The 21433-nt window shown below is 35.4% G+C and overlaps 1 protein-coding gene across 5 annotated transcripts in view; it reads right to left on the reverse strand.

Moving 5' to 3' along the window:
* Positions 1-21433, reverse strand: part of CHN1 (chimerin 1) — a 207985-nt gene that overhangs the window by 59976 nt on the left and 126576 nt on the right. For 4 of the 5 annotated variants that reach the window (XM_063647624.1, XM_054476902.2, XM_063647626.1 and 1 more), the window contains one exon: positions 18619-18907. In XM_063647624.1, coding sequence (XP_063503694.1) covers positions 18619-18907 — 289 coding nt within the window. Of the gene's footprint in view, positions 1-16561; positions 16641-18618; positions 18908-21433 lie in introns of those variants that run through there. The other variant, XM_054476906.2, reaches the window with a different exon arrangement.

The raw sequence follows: 21433 nt of genomic DNA on the forward strand, positions 1-21433 counted from the left end.
CAGTCCATTACTACTGAGTAAAACTAATGCTCTAGGAAGATATGTCATATTCACCTTTAGGTTTAGCATACCCTTGACAGCCAGCAGGGAAAACATAGTTTCAGGAGAACAGGCTTGGGTGCCCAAAGAAGGACGCAGAAACCTCTTCCAGGCCTAGGCCTGATTCTATAACCAGGTGGCATATCAAGAAGTAATCTGTGAGGTAACTGGTTTAATAATCTGGTACTAATTCTACTTTACAATAATTTTAATTACTGTAGTCTTCTGCCAACCTGGCTAAAAAGAAATCCAGGCACACTTTTACACTGTCCCCAAATCGGTAGCACTTAGAGCTTTACATTCCACAAACTGATATGTCATATATACTATTTCATTGTAACTTCCTATTCTTGTTTTTCAAAAGGGAAATTCACTGATGTTAAGGTGTTTGTTCAGGGCAGGTAGTAAGCAAAGCAGCCAAGATGGAAACCAGGCCTTGTGACTTCCCTATCCTCTCTCTACTCTACTGTGCTTGCCTGAGACCTAGGGATATAACAGGCTGACCCTTAACCCTAAGTAAGGCTCAGCTGTCACAAAGACCCAGAATCATCAGCAAACAGAAACATTCACAACTAAAAATGACCACTCTTAATTCAGTTCTAAGCCTGACAATTGATTTACAACATACAGAGAAGTAAGGTCAGCCTTGGTGATTAACTTCAGCATTTAAAAAAAACTTTTCCATTATTTTGATGGTGGGGGATAGGAGGTAAAGTGATATGTTGATCTCATTTAGATACATGCAGTTTTTTGTCAGATAATATATCAGGGCTTCAAAGAGAGTTACTGAGTAGCATGCCTTTTTGTTTTTGTTAATTTTGCACTGGCTTTTCCTGATCTTTAAACAAAAACAAATCAACTAAACTACCTCCAAACCAATGAAATGAAAGCGTAGTCTCTTGAGCAACTAATTAAACTGTTTTTAGAAATAGCTAATTAAGCTTTCCATTAAAATCCACCAAATAGACATACATAATTTACAAGGTGGAAAGCCATTTCAATCTCATGGGTAAAACAATTAAACAAGTCTTAAATTTATAACAGAGACTGCAGATTGGCTAATTCAGTGAGTAATTATATAATTAGGATGTATTTTATCTTTAAAAGAATATAATGTAAAAAGATAAAAAATTTTTGGGTGCTAGACATGTGGCCAAAGTGTAAAAACTTTATAAAACCCACAAATTCATTAAATGAAACTACTGAAATGCTCAAAGTATATATGTACAATACTAAGTGCTCATAAATAGTTTTCACTCAACATACATTTTATTGAGTATCTACTATATGCTAGGCACTAATGAAACTGTAGCTTCATACCAGAGACTAGGGCGGTATACTATTTTACATGGACCAAATATTAAATACATATTTAATAAATAAATTATAATTGAGATAAGTGCTGCATGAATAATGTATTTTCACACCCTATTTTTGTCCCATAATCACATTTTCTAACAAAAGTTGAATTTGTCCATGAAATCTATGACCATGCCCTCCTTCCAAACTGCTCCCTCCTCTCACAGGCTTTCTGACACTCTCACAGGTGACTTCTATACCTCTCTCCATCCCAGATTTCTTGCTCTTTCCAACATGGATGTGCTTTTAAAGCCCTCTGAAGTCCAAACCACAGGGTAGTTTGTGACCATCTCATATGGTCCTTTTATCAGAAATAATACAGACAGGGAGCTGCAGTTTATAAACTCTCCTCCTCAATCTGCCTAATCCCTCCTTCCATAAAGCGTTTAAAAAATTAAATTGTTTTAAATTTAAAAATTTAAAATTTTTAAAATTCAGTGTTAAGTGGTTAAAAGCTTGGCTCTTGAGTAAAGACTAGCTGTAAAAGAATCTTAGCTCCATTTACTAGTTATGGGATCTTAGATAAGTCTCAGTTTCCTTATTTGTAAAACTGGAATGAAGATGGTACCTATACTTCATGGGGACTGGAAGGATGAGATGAGATAATATAGGTAGAATGTATGGAATATACATAAGGCATATATTTTTAGTACCCAGCATGCAAAGAGCTCTCAAAACTCTCAAAGACTATGTGGTGATGCTGATATTGATATTGTTATCATTATTAGCATCAGTCTTATAGCTTAATACAAGGCTTGGGACAAAGTAGATGCTAAATAAATGTTAAAAGAACGAGCAAAATTCATGGCACATTCGTAAGCCTCACTGAATTCTTCAGACTCATAGATGAGTGCCTGTCTGAATGATTTCAGTCTCCTGCCCTTATACTGTCAGAATAGATTTAATACAAAGAAATGTATAAATGTTTTGTCTTTTATCTAGGTTATTCAAAAAGTAATGGCAGGTCAGAGGTGCTAAGAAGAATGGCATTTTAAATATTGTTTCTTCATTTGGCAGTCAAAATATATGCAGAATATGAACTAAAAACATGTTAGAGTTTGATAACATAGGTATCTTAGCAACATAGCTGACTAAAGGAGACATTGAATTGAAAACAATTGTTGTGCTGAGAGAACATGTGCCACCTGAAATAAGAAGGATGTTTAGGATTCATGAACTGTAGTTTTCTATTCTACAGGTTGTTGAATCACTGTGGTTTAAACTAATCTGCAGGACCCAAACAACTATAACTGGAGGAATAATGTAAAGTGCCATGAACATTTTTGGATAAATAAAAACCCTCTGCAATAAATTCCAAGAAAATATTAGAAGGAAAAGTGAATTTAGGCAGTATCTATCATTAGTAAGCCTAAAGTCTGATCACTTTTCCTTCTATGAACTCAAACCCATAACTTGCTATAAAATTACAAAATGAAGTTATTTTCAGTATTTTAAAATGCATGTCTTAATAATAGAGAGATGAAAATAAGAAGTATATTGTTTTAAAAAAAAACTTGCCTAAAACATCTCCTCCTGAAGGATCAGCTGTAGAAAGGTTCTTAAAGGGTATGCTTTTGTTATGTTTTCACTGTCAAAATATCAAACCACGTCCTCAGTTGAATAATGTTTCTTTGTTGGTTTCATTTTTCAGGGTCTTTGAGATACTAGGTATAGAATTTAATGCATTATACGATACTTTTTTTTTTTTTTTTTTTTTTTGAGACGGAGTCTTGCTCTGTCGCCAGGCTGGAGTACAGTGGCACAATCTTGGCTCACTGCAACCTCCGCCTCCTGGGTTCAAGCAATTCTCCTGCCTCAGCCTCCCGAGTAGCTGGGACTGCAGGCGCACACCACCACACTGAGTTAATTTTTGTATTTTTAGTAGAGATGGGGTTTTACCATGTTGGTCAGGATGGTCTCAATCTCCTAACCTCGTGATCCACCCGCCTCAGCCTCCCAAAGTGCTGGGATTACTGGCGTGAGCCACTGCGCCTGACCATGATACTGTTTTTAATGAACAATAGCATATTAAATTAGTTACTGTAGGCTTTTTGTTTGTTTTCATTGTCTCTTCTCCTGTAGCTTACAATAAATTTAGAGTTTTACACTTCCACATTTGAAAACCTCTCCAAAAGAGAAAGTTAGGTTCACATCACATGATATGAAAGGTATTTCTGGGTTCCCTTTAGAGATGGTTGTCTTGAGGAAAAGTATTCTTTGTTTTAGTAGTAAGCTGAGCTAGCACCTTTCCCCACAGAAGTACCATTTTTTTACTTGAAAGAATGAGTAAAACAAATTTTGGTTCTTCAGCATTGGGTGTTTGCCATTTTCTATAAAATGAATGAAGTGCTTTGGCTACCTCAAGGAAACAACTGACAGTCAATGATAAAATTAAAACTTTCAGGTAAAATTAGAATTTTGGAAAATTTGTATCTGTCACCCCAAACTTGATAGCTTCCTACTACTTCAATGAGTTATCTGGTAAGATCAATGATGATACTAACAAATGTGACTTTTTGATATTGTATAAAATACGTCAACATTTGGAAGACCTACCTAACTCAGTGAACCAATATTTTACAAGTGATCAATGCATGATGTTTCAAAATCACGCACAGTTGAAAGATCCATTTGAAGTTCAATAGACCAATGGGTTTCTGGGTAACAGAGTAAAAAATGGCTATTAATAAGGTTTCAGACTCCACATTGCAAGTAACCTTTAAGAAATTACTACTTGTCCAGTTTGGTATCACCACAGACTGAACACAGAAGCATTTATGAGAACCCAGTTTCATTTCCTTAAAATTAAGCCATACATTTAAGAGATTCACAGAAATGTAAAACACTGCCACTCTTCTAAATTTTTTTGTTTCAAAAATTGGTTATTTAATAATATTGTTAACATGTAATTTTTATTGTTTCTTAAAGATATTTTATAAAATCTATTTTAATTTCCAATATAGTAAATATCAATAGATATAACCCACATAAACAAAAGCTCTTCAAAGTCTTCAGTAATTTTTAAAGTGTAAAGGGGTCCTGACTCCAAAAAGCTTCAGAACCACATATCTAATCTATCAGTTGTAACTTTTACTGAGCAACAGAATCACACGTGTGAAATACATGTGTAGATAGAAAGATAAATACATTAATATAGATGTTTAGGCTCCATGTCGATTATACTGAATCAAAATTTCTGCAGATATCTCAATTTTAAAGAAAGCTTCATTGGTGAGAACACTGATCGTCAGCACTTTAATAAAAAATTATTTATCACTGCATGTTTCAGAACTTCCCCCAAATTTAAAGTTTTATTCTACCTATTTTATTTCTCATAAGTACTAGCATTAGTAAGACCATCTTTAATTTTTTTCTTTTATAGTTATGAAATGCTAATCCTTCAGTGTCATTGATTTCTCTTCTTCTGAGAGATAACATAGAAAATGATAAACTGACAAACTGTGTTAAAGACCTGAGAGGGTTTCTGTTTGTTTGCTTCTGTTTTCTTTTCCTTTTTTTTAACTTCTAAATAATAATAAACTCTCTACAGTAAGTGTTACATATAGACTCTAGAGTATTGATTTGGAAAGCACTTCAACTATCTTAAAAATCTTGTTTATTTGGGAGATGACTGTCAACTCAGAGGTCTTTTGTCAGTTTCAAAGAGCTAGGTATGCTTCAACTTTGACAATGAAATGCTAATAAGCACTTTGAAGACTAAACTGATGAAAACCTAAAACTGTCAAACTGAGTTTAAGTCAACTGTCGAAGATGTAAATGTATGCTGACTTATCTAAAATATAATAAATGCAATATGCCTTATATTATAAATCTCAGTTATCAGATTTCATTAATATGCAAATAAATTAGGTTAATCATTTAATATGGCTCAATTATTTAAAAATTTACCTGTATCTCATCCTACTAAGTATACTGCAATTTAAAATTCACATGTTCTGGCTGGGCACAGTGGCGCACGCTTGTAATCCCAGCACTTTGGGAGGCTGAGGCAGGCAGACCGCTTGAGCCCAGAAGTTCGAGACCAGCCTGGGCAATATGACAAAACCCCATCGCTACAAAAAAATTAGCTAGGCATGGTGGTGCATGCCTGTAGTACCAGTACTTCAGAGGCTCAGGTAGGAGGATTGCTTTAGCCCAGGAGTTCTTGAGGCTACAGTGAGCCATGATCGCACTACTGTAGTCCAGCCTGGGTTGACAGATGGAGACTCTGTCTCTAAATAAATAAATAAAAATAAAATAAAATTCACTTGTTGAATTAGTGCACACTTATGTGTAATTTACACAACCACTAAGTCTAAATCCTTTCTTATTTATTTATTGTTGTTGTTCCTATGAAAGGAACAAGATTATTTGAATTTGTACATCTGTGTGATACTTAATGAAGAGAAGACAGCATTTGACATAAGCAACTAAGAGAGAACTAAGCTACACTTTAAGAAAGGATATTTTATTTTTCTACATTAAAAATTTGATATCATAGGTTTTCTTATTCAATGAATTGGAATCTTCGTTCCTTCAGCATTTGGTAAGAGTTTATTTAAAAAACTGAACATAAGAGTTGCAATTCTAGAGTGGCATTCTTTAATGGCCCATCTGAACCATGCTTCAACTTCCTTTGGGCAGCTCTAGAGGTACTACTCCCTTTTGGTAAACTAACTACTTAAAAGATAGTGATCTACTTAGTCTTTATTCAGTCCAACATTAAGTCTCTACAATGATACTAAGAGGCATTGTGTGGAAGGGTCTGGCTGTCCTCTATGATTTCATTCCCAAAAATAGAGGATGCACTATTAAGACAGCCCCCTAGAATATCTTGATAACTCACCATAAACCTATCACCCCCAAAGATCTCCGTGTTAATACCTATCCCTAAAAGACTGCATTAAAGATTAAAGGAGATAACCTGGTGAAGTACTTCGCACAGCTTCTGAAACACCATGCTCAATAAATGTTAGTTATTTCTGTTATAATTCTAAGCTTTACAATCCTTGGAAATGTATAGTAGGGAGCTAGAACAGACTTTCAATGTCCTAAGGCCAAAGGGAATGAATGGTTTGATTGGCTCAAAGATTTATAATCCTAGTCAGCAGCAGATTTAAGTATTCACGTCTACACTTAAACCTGTATGTATGTGTTCAGCCTATTCTACCTTTTGGAATAAGTTGTCAGAAGTACAGAATTTTTAATCAGAAAAACCTCTTAAAGGTTAACAAAAAGAACATATGGGTAGAAAATTACGGCAGCTAGAAGGGACCTTGTGGTCATCTATGAAGCTGAGTCCTTCATTTTACTACTGAGGCCCAGAGAGGTTATTAAGACATGCTTAAAGCAAAAATCATTAGCTAAAGTGACAGACTAGGATCCAGATCTCTTCTTCAAAGTAGATGCCCCATTAAAAAGTTGGTTATTTTTCTGTGTGTGAGGGAATTGCTGGATAAACAGGACATAACATGTGATAAAGCTGCTTTTGAAGTGTTTCTATTTAAAGAGTAAATGTGGATCTTTATGAAAAACAAATCTCAAAAAGTTAAGAAATTAAGGGAGGAAAAGAATAGCAGAAAAAGAACCAGATACTGTGGATCACTCCAAGCTATGACCAAACACTTAGCATATAGGACTATAGAAATTCTTTTAGGAATCTTAACACCAGATAAAACGTTAAAGATCCATTACTGTTTAAGTACCTTTTTCTAAAGAAAAATAAATTAGCTTAAAAGTTTAAAATATTTTTGTACAAAATCAAAAGTGATGTAATATTAAAAATATTTATAATCAATGTCTGTATGATTTTTAAAAATAAAACACAGAAAAAACCCATCCCCTTGCAGTAACACTGCTTCCAAAAAAAAGCATTTTCATATTCATTAGTTAGGGAAAGGCATTTTGTGGGGGCTTTATCTGTAAGGGGACAAAGGGAATTCACTATTCACATTGAAATACGTGGTAATTAGAATGTTATAGCCACAAGATAGCAAAATAGTTCTGGTTTAAATAACAGTTTCAGCTAAGCCCCTCTATGCACACTGCAGATGGAAATTATGGAAATCCTTTCCTCTCAAAATACTTTGTGAATTTAGAACTGGGCAACTCTAAAGTGTAGACAAGCTTGACTATGATTACATATGAAGCTAATGTACAAATTTCTATATTCAGCAAATTCAGAAAAATGTTTCTCTCATATAGAAGTTTTATAATTTTAAAGATACAGACTATTCCAAGAAAAACAATTTGCACGTTTTTAATTATCTCCGAAGGAAATTAATTTATAAATTTAAATTTTTATTATCTTTATTTATAAATAAATGCTGCTTTTTAGAGCATTAAATATTCTGGAAACAAATGAAAAAGCCATTTTGCAAGACTAAACAAAATTCTAAACTTACAAAGACTGTTAAAATGACAACTTTTTCTTACTTAATTTTTTTTTTTTTTTTTTTTAAAGATTACTTAAGGGCCAGGAGCAGTGGCTCATGCCTGTAATCCTAGCACTGTGGGAGGCCAAGGCAGGCGGATCAGTTGAACTCAGGAGTTGGAGACCACTCTGGGCAACGTGGTGAAACTCCATCTCTACTAAAAATACAAAAAAATTAGCTGAGCGTGGTGGTACACGCCTGTAGTCCCAGCTACTCAGGAGGCTGAGGCATGAGAATCACCTGAACTCAGGAGATAGAGGTTGCAGTGAGCCGAGATTGTGTCAAACTGCACTCCAGCACAGGCGACAGAGCGAGACTCTGTCTCAAAAAAAAAAAAAAAAAGATTACTTCAGGAAGATTTATTGTTAAACATAGACAGTATAGGGAAAAAGAGTACTGGTTACCAATCACTAAATAACAAAATGTCCTGGCAAGAAGAGTTTCTCTCTCTCTACTCCAATTTCCTCATCTTTAAAAATGATGCAAATAATATTTAAGTTTCTTTTTTTGTATTCTGGGTGTGAATGACAAAAATTAACTTCATGAACAGAGCCATGATGGTTTTGTTCATTACATAATGAATATTTAAAGAATGAATGAATAAAAAAAATTAAAGGACTAGCTAAATTCCCTGCATATAAATATAAAGGAATATGATATAGGCATTTAAAACATAAAGCAGATATATATATACATTCACATGGAAAGATTGTTCATAGCCTAATGGTCAATAAAGCAAATTACAAAGTAGTTTATATAGAAGAAACATTCCTTGCCCCCCAACTCTGGAAGGACAAACAGCAGAATATTATTAGTTATATTATCTGTCAATGGTGTGATCTGGGGTAATTTTTATATTCTTATTGTTTCTCATAGTTTTATTATTTTTGTAAGCAATGAATATGAGTTACTTAAAAACATAAAAGTGTACATTAATCTATGTGTAGGAAGACAGACTAAAAGGAAACTCATCAAAATGTTAACATAAAGTTGGCTTTGAATGGTGGAGCTATAAGTAAGCCCCTTCCTTCTTTCTTTGTTTTTCATATCTTTCCAATTTTTTATAAAGAGCTTGTATTTCTTTAATACTTGGAAAAATATCTTAAATTTGTTAATTAGATATATCAACATGATTTGTTTTTAAAGTTAAGAACAGTTTTAGATAATATAATTGGACTTGCTCACAAATATCACCTATACATGTTGGCATAACATGATGACTTAGTCAGTGCAAGTGAAATATTTCTACAATTTTCTACTACTTTGGTACTCTGGTACCCTCCTCTCTGCAATAGATTCCCGGTGCTCCCAGCCTTAAGAAACACTACACCTCTAGAATATGGCCAATAAACCATGCAGAGTTCTAAAGGTAGGTCACAAGAAGAGACTGTTGAGCCCCTAATGGCTGCTTCATTAGAGAGCAATTCCAGATCACTGGAGGGCCTACTCCAGTCAAGGTGCATTGAAATCAGTTACTAAACTAATATGCAAATAATTTAATCTTTTCTAAAGAAATTAGAATGAAGTCAAGGTTCTGCCTATATTAACATTCCTCAAACAATTACATTCCAATAGGTTTTCCTAAAGGCAACAGGAGAAAAGTTATAATCATTTCTCCAGCAATTTTACACAACCCACAATCCACCCATGGGAGGCTGTTACACAAGAGAATGTCATTCTTCACCTGGGACTGGGTAAAGGAGAACTCCATTCTACAGGACAGTTGAGTGGGCTGCACCTACATAGTTTCAAGGAGCATAAGGAGAGAAATCTAAATGTTGTAGTGGTGTTCCATAGGAAACTCTGAAATCATACAACTGCCATAATTTTCCCATTTGAGTTAGACTGGGAGAGGGAAATGCAGAAATGATAGTTTTTCTCACTGTGGTACCTGGTACCATGAGGTAGAGTTCACACTCAGAGAGCAGGGGATGCTCTACTTTCCCATCAACTGTGATCATGAGTATCACTGCTGAGGGACCTGTTCAGGCCAGAGAGGAAGAGCAAAGGTATAGTCAATGATTAAAGAAGGGCTAGCTGAGTGAATCTGGCTCAGGTCCAAGATCCCAACAGAGCAGAGAGGCTCTTCTTCCTGCACCCAGGAATCCTCCCTCGTTGTGTACTCAAATTTATTGAAGCATTTATTACTGATTAAAAGGTGAAGACTCCCTAATGATACGACTGAAACCTTCAACAAGTTATACTGCCTTGTAATCACTACTATACACCTCTAATTCCTTTGCTGCTCATATTTCCCTAAGAAAAATGACCTGAGAAATTTTACATTCCAAAATTGGAGTTAAGGAAGGTAGATATTAAAGATAATTAGATGATATGCTTATAATAAATAAAAAGAGGAAAAACAAAGAAAGGAGTACTTCAAATATAAGAAACTAAAAATAAGATGTCACCTGTTATGTCAACAGTTTAAAATTTTTCTTGTCCTAACAGAAATCCCGGGGGTCAGGGGTGGGGGTAAGATTTTCTACAAGAGGGCACGAGAGAATTTTCTAGAGTTTCTATATATTGATTGTAGGGTTGGTTATACAGGTGCATATAGTTGTCAAAACTCATCAAACTGTACATGGAACTGTGCACATTTTACTGTATGTAAATTATACCTTAAAAAGTTGTCTTTTTAAAAATTCTTGGAAACATGGAGATATAGGCTCATTTGTAGAGTTTCCACATTATAAAGAAAAACAGAACTTTCTCAAGGGATGAGGACTACAGCTTTTTTTCTCACTATGAACTTAGGCAGCGGCCCAAAGCCATTCTAAAGTTAATCAGCAAACTACACCCAGAACAGAGATCCCTTCCTGTTTAAGTGGGTGAAAGGAAGAGGGGTGTAGAATCTCTTAAGAAAGTGCTAAACAATCTGCAGCTTGCATAAAAGCCCCTGTTTTTGGAGGGAAATTTTACAGTAAAGATGACCTTTTACTAAACACTGTTAGTAAATAAGTACAAGATGAAGTAATGTAGATATTAACGAAAATGTTTACACTGGATAAGATGTAAAATTCAAGAATGTAAATGAAGCCATCAGCAAACCTACAGCATTTAGTGAATGTTCACTGAATGGTGTTAGAAGCTAACGAAATGAAGGATAATAGGGCTGATTCCTTCAAGTTACTGACAAAGCACAGTGAAAATTATGTAGCATACTTTAAAAGGGACATAAAGACAAGGATAAGATTAGTAGCCATTATAGCTGCCTATAATTTCCTGTTGAAAGAATCCAGTTATTGCAATATAATGTCTATGTTTAAGCATTTTTGACCAGTTGTAGTAATTTGAAAGAGGCCCCCAAAGAGTTAGGGACTAATTTATGAGGCCATATTAAAAACAAGTGTTTTCATAACTTAAGTAAAGGCTCAGAGGCATGGCTATTGTTTTCCAATCTCTGAGAGGTACAAATACTAGGAGAAAGGAGAAATGATTCCAAATAAAAAAGGAAAATACGATGGAGCAAAACGCATAAGATGAAAATTACAGATCCAGAGTATGTGGTCTAATGTGAGGATTTACAACTGGAAAGCAGATTCTTTTAGAACTGCCCACAAAGTTAGTGTGTGAGCAACATGGCCAAGACCAGATTAACTGCTTGATAGTCTCATCTTGCTTTGTACCCCAAATGGTGTTACTCTTCTATAAGCTACCAGAGTTGATTCCTTTTGAAAAGTTAGATGAATAAAGATTTTGACATCAATGATTATTTCCTCACCAAAATAAAGACTTTGAGGTAGCAGTTGTGAAAGAATTTCTAATAGCTTTCTTTTCTAACCCTTAAATCAGTAATTTAAATGATTTTATTTGTTTAGTTGGCCCAGATACAGAAACCTTCCAAAACTGCAGCTGGCTTGGAAAATTACAATTTGGTCTTCTGTTGGCCTGGTTCTTTGGAACTGGGGAACTGATGTTTATCTTCCATCTTCCTCTTTCCATCTGGTTTTCCCTAATGGCCTTCAATTACTAATCTTTTCTGTGGGTGATAAGATGGAAGGATGGATGAGATTCACACAAATAATTTCCTGGGCCCCGTTTGAGTTTTCTTTAACCATTACAGCATGGGATTCTCTGGTAAGGTGTAGATGGTCCCAACACGAAATTGATGGCCATGAGCTTGGTCACTTACCATCTTGGCTGCTTTGAACATAGCCCTAAAGAGGAGCATCTAGCCACCACCCTCAAACTATTTCATGTCACAAAAGACAATTGTTTTCTACCTCTGATGCTTTAACCATAGAATGAAGAATGACCCTCTCCACCTCCCAAGGACATTCTAAGGATTCTGAATTCTTTAAGGGAAAAATACATAGTAGCAAATCAAACTGAATGATTGTTTTTCTTTCTCAGTCTCAGGAGTGATTTCTATTAGGAACTTGGATTTGGCTGAACTCATTTTTAAAAAGTCATTTAGGTAGTCAGTCAACAACTGTTCATATAAAACTCGAGGTGTAGAGTCACAATTGAAACAATACTGGGGGAAAAAAGCCTTGAAACTGCGGTGGAATGCCAGAATCTCATATTAATTTCTTATTCGTGATTCTGAAAAATCAGTTTTCTTATCTACAAAGGTGTTTTCTGTGGTCTGCTGGGCTATGATAAAGGCAAACTCAAATCAAAGTGAGTCCAACTTAATATTTATTTAATGCCTGTGATAATATACAGATGATAAAGGCAGCTTGCCTCCTGCTTTCAAGATGCCTAAGTGTTATTAAATAGGGAGAAATAACGAAACATTAAAATGTAAGTTCTTTGAGACAGGGCTTAAATCTTAAACATCTTTTATTTCCTCCAGAGCCTAGCCTGTTTCCTTGCAAATGGGAGGCATACAATAAATGCTGAATTAAGTGCAATTAATTTTGATAGGAGATAAGTTAGTTCAGGAGACTGAAGAAGAAATGGAGATAATATTCCTGCCTTGCTCTTAACTTGTTTAAATTCCAACATAAGGCCAGGCACTGTGGCTCACGTCTATAATCCCAGCACTTCGGGAGGCAGAGGTGGGTAGATCACTTGAGCTCAAGAGTTTGAGACCAGCTTGGGCAACATGGAGAAACCTCATCTCTACAAAAAATACAAAAATTAGCCAGGTATGGTAATGCACAGCTTGTAGTCCCAGCTATTTGGGAGGCTAAAGCAGGAGGATCGCTTGAGCCCAGGAGGTCAAGGCTGCAGTGAGCCATGTTTGCATCACTGCCCTCCAGTCTGGGTGATAAAGTGAGACCCTGCCTCAAACAAAAAAGGATCCAACATAACTTCTGAATATCAAGAAGAAATTGTGTAGATGGCTCATGAAAGATTATTTCGAAAATGAAATGTAAAGATATTAAACAGACTTACAGAAAATCTGAAAGATCTTAATGGGCTCAAGATGGAGTGTGGGTTTAATAAAAGTTCACTGAGAGGCATAGAAGCAGACAGCTTGACTTGTCTTACATTCAGGGAAAGGAGAGTTAAAATACTGTTCGATACTAAAATGCAAATACCACAGGAAAATAATATATTTTGGCCTTAAAAGTCATTAGAGAATTATTGGACAAAGGCATACGTTTCCTGATTAGAGATAGAGCTATCACCATATTATTAAAAGAGAAACTGCTTTCTTCATAAAGCAATTAGGAGCCCTTTGCTCCTAACACAAGATAACAATCTTGTGAACTTAAAGAGCAGTTCAAGCACTCAAAAGATGGACCTTAAAGAGAAATCTGAACATGCTGTTCCTAGCAAAAGCTAGGGGGATAGTACTAAGACCCAGGAATGGGCACCTGGTTGGGGACTACTCTGATCCCAGAAAGCAATAATTCTTCATGCAATGCTTCACATTTACTAGGAAGGCCACATTACAAAATCTTTGCAATACTCCTGTTCACCAGAGTAATGGTATCCATAATCCCCATTTTAGAGACTGGGGCAACTTGAGACTTAGGGAGGTTAAGGACTTGTTCAAGACCACACAGACTAATATATGCTTTTTTTTTTTTTTAACTTTACTTGATTTCTTAAGGAGGCTGTTTATGAGAAGTTCTGTGCAGAAATTGTAGTCTTCCTCATAAATTACTAAACTGGCTTTTTAATGCAAATCAGTAACCCTGGGCACAACTGGCAATCTCTAAGAGCCTGTTCATTCCAGAACAACTGATCTTAACCTTGAACAAGCCACATTGGAGACTTGGGCATGTAAACTTGGGGGAGGGCGAGAAGTGGATTTTAAAAGGCAGGGTTAAGAGGGAGAAGAACAAAAAGAGGAGCACAGCTTGAGCATGAACAAGGAATGACAAAAAAGGCCCAAAAGACTGGGAAGGCACAAAATCAAGAAATCAACAGTTTCTGCAAACTTCTTTGTGCCATGCACTCCTCTGGTATTGCTACTTTTATTCGTGATTAAGTATCACCTTACTGCTGATTTCTACACTGAGATTACATGGATACAGGTAATGGCCTATATATATATTTGAAGCAAAGTAAAAACATTTAGAAGACTTGCCTTGTGAGAGACTAAGCCAATTAACAAAGCAGACTGACCATGCCCCTTTTGCTATTCCAGGGAACAAAGACTCCTATCATTTCGTGGAGGTATCCAAAGAATTCAAGTAGTTATGGCAGTTTTGGGCAAGGACCCAATTACATTTCAACTTAAAATTTCACAAGGCTTTTCCATACAACACACAGTCTGGTGATCCCAAAAGAATTCTTCAAAAATGGAACTTAAATGTTAAAGAAATTCCTTAAAAATAAATTAATATGACAATGTGTCAAGCACTGCATTCATTCCAAGCTTAGAGGGGAAGAAAAAAAATACACACACAGACACACATAGGTTATTTGGTGTGTCAAAGTTCCATAAAATAAAAAAATTCATTTTGTACACCCTTGACATCTCAGGCATCCTTACATGTGGGACAGGTTTAGATCTTAGATAACAAAATCCCAAAGTAAAGACATCCTGCCTAGATTCAGAGATCTGGCTCACAGTATGGCTTCCGAAATGCAAATTATATCATTTGTTTGATAGCTTATATTATTAACAATTATGTGAGACATTTTGAAAGCATGGTTTGGAGAAATTAAAATTATATTATTAAGTGTAAAATTATCATAAAAACTATTGCATTCAGCCATTGGTCCAGTATCTGTTGATGTAAACATATTGTATTCACTACTTGGAATATCAAACTATTCAAATACAGTTCCAAGATAAATAGAAAGAAGTAACTAATAAAAATTGGGCTCTTGGCCAGTCTGGACTGCTAAATTAAGCCATTTTAGAAGGGAAGAAAGTCTGGCTTCTCAAGATGCTGCAATTTCATGATTAAATATTTTTATCTATTTCAGTGTTTTTCAATTGATATTTCAGGCTGAGGAAGCAACTGAAATAGTTAATGAGAAAAATGACATAGCTATCACTTGGAAAAAAAATATTTTTCACACCAGATCCTAGGGACAAGTAAGAATCTTCAGGATTCACTCCTCATGGTAAAAACCTTCATGGCCATGAAACCATCCTGCCAGCCTTTCCCAAAAGCTCAGATGCACAACTTACACCTTTAGGACTGCAACAAAAAAATAAAAACACTTGGAATTCTCATCTTTCTATTTTAAAACAAAGAAAGACCTTAGGAAATTATCTGGTCCAAAATTTCCCAAAGTGGGTTTCATGAAACATTATTTTTCAAAAATGTTCTTAATAATGGCAGGGTGATCAAATAAGTATGAGAGCACTCTTAGAGAGCCATAATCATATTAAGTTATGAATAACGCAGAGAAGGCCTACAGAAAGGATCAGACTTTTATTTATTTTTTATTTATTCTTTTTTTTTTTTTTTGAGACGAAGTTTCACTCTTGTCACCCAGGCTGGTGTGCAGTGGCACGATTTCTGCTCATTGCAACCTCCGCCTCCCGCGTTCAGGTGATTCTCCTGCCTCAGCCTTCCTAGTAGCTGGGATTACAAGCAAGTGCCACCACGCCAAGCTAATTTTTGTATTTTTAGTAGAGACGATGTTTCACCATGTTGGCCAGGCTGGTCTTGAATGCCTGACTTCAGGTGATCCGCCCCACCTTGGCCTCCCAATGTGCTGGGATTACAGGCGTGAGCCACCATGCCCGGCCAGGATCAAACTTTTAAAAAAACTTAAATTTTCATCAAACCTATTTGAGCATAGAACCCTTTTTGCAGTATTTATTAAAATCCTGTATAATTATTGTTTTGTAGAAAATGCCTTATCTCATATGAAGAAACTGAAGTCCAGACAGGTGAGGTGATTGTCTCAAGGTCATACAATTAGTTGGTGAATAAGCTAAAAGCAGACAGACCTCACTTCTCAGGACCACATCAGGTATTCCTTTTGGTACTATGTTGTCCTTCTTCTACAATACCTACACTCCTTAAAGGATCACAGACTAGAAGAACCACATCTTGGAGACCACCTAGTCCAAAGCCTTCCCAGAAAGCTAGGGAAATACAGTCTCAGAAAAATAAAGCAGTTTGCCCAAAGTGACATATAAAATTCATTCTTGTAGAACTAGAACATAGCTCTTAATTCCAACACTAGTATCTTTCCACAACAGCATCCTAATTCCTGCAAAGCCAACACTTTTGGCCTCTGAGGTAAAGAATTCATGGACAAGAGGGGTTTTAGCTATTAAGGGCCCATTAAATATTTATTAAACCATACTTGTGTCAATAGATACTTTAAATCAATTAAACATGATTGTCTTTACTTACAAATGTCATCCATTGTGACAGGGAATCAATGTTTCAAGCTGTTGAACAGGTCATCAACCCTGTCCTGTTGGATGACACCTGTAAATAAAATAAATCTATTTTTGAGTGAGTAGATTTTAAGCCAGCTAGATTTAAGATGCATGCGGTTTAAAGCAAAGAGTAATTTTAAAAATGATTCTTAATTATGTACTGCCGCAGAGAGATACTTCCCAGTGCCAGCAATTTCACTCTCAGTAGCTATCGCTGTCCACCAGCACAAAACAAGACCAGGGAATTCAGTATAGAAAGTTGCTAGCATACACAGGGAATCATGACTCCTGGAGCTACAAGGGTCTTCTAGGTATCCACCTCAGCTTACTATCTCTGTGAATATCAGTTCCACTTTGATGGGGCGACAACCGAGGCCTGGTGAAGTCAAATGACTTGCCTAATGTTAAACAGCTAAGTGTCTTTAGCTAAAGTCCCTTGGTGTTGGAAAGCATGTTCAGAACGCATTAACAAAGGTTTTCACTAGGCTGATCAATTTTGAAAGACTCACATGTACACATTTTTAAACATTTCACAAATGCTGACTTAGAATGTTCTAGCAAATCTGCAAAGAATATAATGTCAGTATTAGATATTAAAATACAAGCATTACTAAAAAATGCCATAAATGGAAAATAAACCAATAGTGAGAAAATGGGAACTAGACCATGAAAAGAACAATATTAAATACAGCAGGTATTAAGGATTTTAAGTTCTGGCTACTTCCAAACAAGATTTGTGGTTCCTAGCAAATATGAATATATAAAAAAAACATTTTTATACATTTTCTACAGTTTATCCTTTTAAATGTTGTTTTCTCCGTAGCCACAAAATGCCAATGTAAGATCTGCCAAAAACTAAAATTTGAGCTGGACACAAACTTTCTTATTTCCATTCTGTACCCAAATACTCTAAGGTAATGGGAAGTTATTTGAGGATGCTGCCTTGAGGTCAAATGGCTGCTATATAATGACATTACCACCAAACTTACATCAAGTGTCTACATGTGCCAAGTGCTGATGGAGCATTTTACGCTTGCTATCTCACTCACTCCTCACAGCAACTTGACCATTATTACAATTTTACAAATAAGACAATCAAAAGCACAGACAAATTAGGTATTACAACTTGCACACAAATCTATTTGGTGATAGAATCCAAGCTCAAGACCTACTGCATTTCTTTGGTTTAGCAATTGAAGATTCTTAAAAACATAAAAATGAATTAACACAGTTCCAATTACAATACATAAAATGCCCCCAACTAAATGTCACACACTATAAAACATCAGGAAAATCTCTTACTTTTTTCTTGGGGGTGAGGAGGAGGCTGGGGGCAATTTTCAAAAGTAAAATAATCTTAATGCCAAGAAATTAAAACTTTTATGTTAACCTGAAATATATCACAATTAAAATATGACAGCTAAAAAACTTAAATTGTCTTTTAGAATTAATTGTCTTTTATAATTAAAGAAAAGTGAATCTTACTCATTCAATTACTTCTTAACAGATTATAAAGAGATAAATCCTCCTCCTACTCAAGAATGACTGACTCCCAAAATGTGTGTGTATACATACACACACACATAATATACACACACACATAAAATCTTGCTAAGAACACTATTTATAAAGTAAATTATCTTTAAGGAAAACAAAAAAGTAATTTTGAGAGATAATGCAACCCCCTCAATTACTTATGTAATAGTAGCTATCTTTTCTTGACCAGGAGTTATGCTTCTGACCAATCCCCTGAACTATTTTTTATTAGGGACCATTTTCCCAACATAGTTTTAAAATTGTGAAACTGATAAAACAGAAAACAACCAGGAATATAAAAATATACCTAACATATTTTAATAGAACAAGAATTAGTTATATGCAAAGCTCAGCATCACAGAAACTAGACATTAAGAAAAATGAATATACTTTCCGAAGCACTGTGGATAAATCAATCTCTTCTGGCAATAATGGCTTTCTTAAAAGAATTCCAAACAGAAAAAGATAAAGTGTGGTTTCATAGTAGCTTACCCTTTTCTCTGACACCCCATCCTGGCCTGTAGAATCTCTCTCATCATGTGTCTCTTTCAGGACTGGCATATGTTTTTTGTATGCTGGCTCTCTGTTTAAGGTTGTGTATCCTATGTGCTCATAAATTGGGTTTATCGTCATCTTGGCAATGTATTCTGCTGCCTTGGTTTCAATATAGAGAGTAATCAAGCCATCAGTCACCAGATCGTGGATGGACTCAAAGCGTTTCTCCCCAACAAAGTGCTTGCCATCGTAGTAGAGCCTGAAGTTTCTGGTTTGACTTCCAAATCTGCCTCAATGAAATGGGAAAGATGTTTTTAAGAAAAGTAAGCAACTGAATTCTTTCTGGGAAAAAAAAAAAAAAAACTATTGCTTTGTGTGTGTCTTCTTTGTTTAAATAAGCTGTGGCTAATCTCTCTGAATCGTCTGGAATATATAAAATTAAACCTTTGAACACAAAGAATGAACTTGCAATAACTAGGGACAACTAGTCAAAAGCATGCCTACCATAGAAAGAATTTTTTTTATTTATCTTTTTAAACCACTTTATTATACCTGTGGAAAAAATGGGAGAAAATAAACCTCACACCACATTAAAACATAGTAAATATTCAATTGGCCAACTCCATAATAGATGACATTTCTATACTAACATTTTTTCTTCAAGTTGATCAATAAGAATATTCAATGTACTTTAGACCTCAGCAGTCATGTCTTTTAATAGGAAAGCTCCATTCAGGGCTAACCAGAATATGATGCCAGCAATCACTTAAAGTAGAGCTGACTCCAGAAAACTGAGCCATGCAGGGCAGGATGGCACAGAAACACACTTTTGCTACTTCTGGCCACAGGCCAAGGACTTATTCTTTCCTTTTTAAAGAGTCATTATTCTGTCTGCTGGTTAGGTCTGTGCAAGAAATGTCTGAAATATATACAGCACAAAAGTCATAAGCTATTGGACTACAGAAATTCTGTTTTCAATTTTATGTTCTGATGATGTGCTCTAACAACTGAAGAATAATGGTTTACTTTTATGATAATTTCAGTATTTTGCTTCCTGCAGCAGACCTCAGAAATGGATCCAATTTGGCATGTAACATCAGTGTCCTTGCAGGAAGATACAGGCAAGAAAACGCACTGACTTTAATGAAAGCAGATGTCAAAAGGCAACAAGGCAGCAAGAGCTGCCAGTGTCATGGTCTCCTGAAGGTAACCCCGAGTGAGACTAATTAAAAACTAAACAAGTCACAATGGATATATTTAATTTCATTGTTAAAAGTACAACAGAACAGGGATGAACTAAAATACTAAAATAAACGCTGTTTAAGTAAAATGTTAAATGGGACTACAATCTTGTTATATAACAAAATTGTTCTGGTATAGGTTATATTCCAAATGGATAGGAGTTAGAAACATCTTAATGTGGAAATAAAATATGGAAAGGAAATAAAATATTTTTTAAAATAATAGCCAGAGGATGTCTGTTTGTGTGGTTCAAATTAGACTTCAATAACAATTTAATCTAGAATCAAACGTACTATCCATGTTGGCCCTTCTAAAGTATAATTTATCCATCCTTTAGTAACAATCAAATTTTGATTTACACTTAAGTGAACTATCCATATAATTACACTTTCTTGTTTTCCATTTTCCTTTAATGTTAAAGACACATTTCTCCCAAGTATATTTTCATTATAAAGCCTAAAAAATTAGAAAGGTGAAATTTCTACACCAAAGTTAAATATAAAAGTTTTTCAGTTTAATATACCGCTTTCATCATTTCCTTTTTTTCTAATATACATTATCTGCAACATGGAAAGCAACTCCATAGCTTTTATAAGACTCCTACAATAATAAACACACATAGCATTGAGTCCCTTTATATTTCGGTTGTATCAGACACATTTCAATGAGGGCTCAGACCATTTTACTCCTGCTGGGACTTACGATTTTACAGTGGGCATTTCTACAGTGGATATAGCATTTAAAAACAATCCAAGCAATGGCGTCAGTCATTTAGTACTCAATTGCCTTTTGAAATCTGAGAAGTATGGGGGACACAGGGCATGAAGGGAAGATGGCTGCACTGGGAATGGTTTGATTGACTAGGAACTAGGAAGTCTAGAGTTAACTTCCTAGTTCTTTCCAACGGACGATAACTAATTCATCCAAGAAGAGGCCTGGCTACCTGTAAGGAGCTGTGCAAAAAACCCTTTTTTTGTATCCTTTTCTCTTTCTCAACTCAGTGACTTCAGGAGACCCTGCCCACAATTTCCAATTCCTGCTCCACCTGTACTTCAGCTCCAGGCTTCCAATCCAATAAAACTTTCAGTGTAAAGGGAGATGATCAGATAACCAAAAAAACATATAACATGGTTTGATTAAAACTTTGCTTCAAAGGGTAAAAAAAAAAAAAAAAAAAAAAAAATTCCATTTTGGAATTATGATTGATCTTTTTAAAGAAAAATTGCATTATATTTTACTAAGAGAACTGCCAAGCTTTCCTGGCCTACTCTGAACTAATCTCTTTTACTTGGGAAGTTACCTAGGAACAGCACCACAGCACAGACTGTCAAAGACTTCTCCACTTTCTTTATCTGAAAGGCATATTGTGCTTTGTGGGATTAGAAGAAGAGAAAGAAGACAGAAAATCTTTGAGAAAGGTGGGAATGGATGTGCCTATTCTACATGAGAAGAGCCATAAAGGGGGAGATTCCAAATCTAAGGTCAAAGAAAGACTCTTTTCTTGAAGTTCACTGCTTGCAGATTGTCATTTATTCAACAAATAGTTAACAAAACACCCAGGTACTTTACT

This window comes from Pongo pygmaeus, chromosome 11 (genome assembly GCF_028885625.2).
Source record: "Pongo pygmaeus isolate AG05252 chromosome 11, NHGRI_mPonPyg2-v2.0_pri, whole genome shotgun sequence".
Taxonomy (NCBI): Eukaryota; Metazoa; Chordata; class Mammalia; order Primates; family Hominidae; genus Pongo; species Pongo pygmaeus.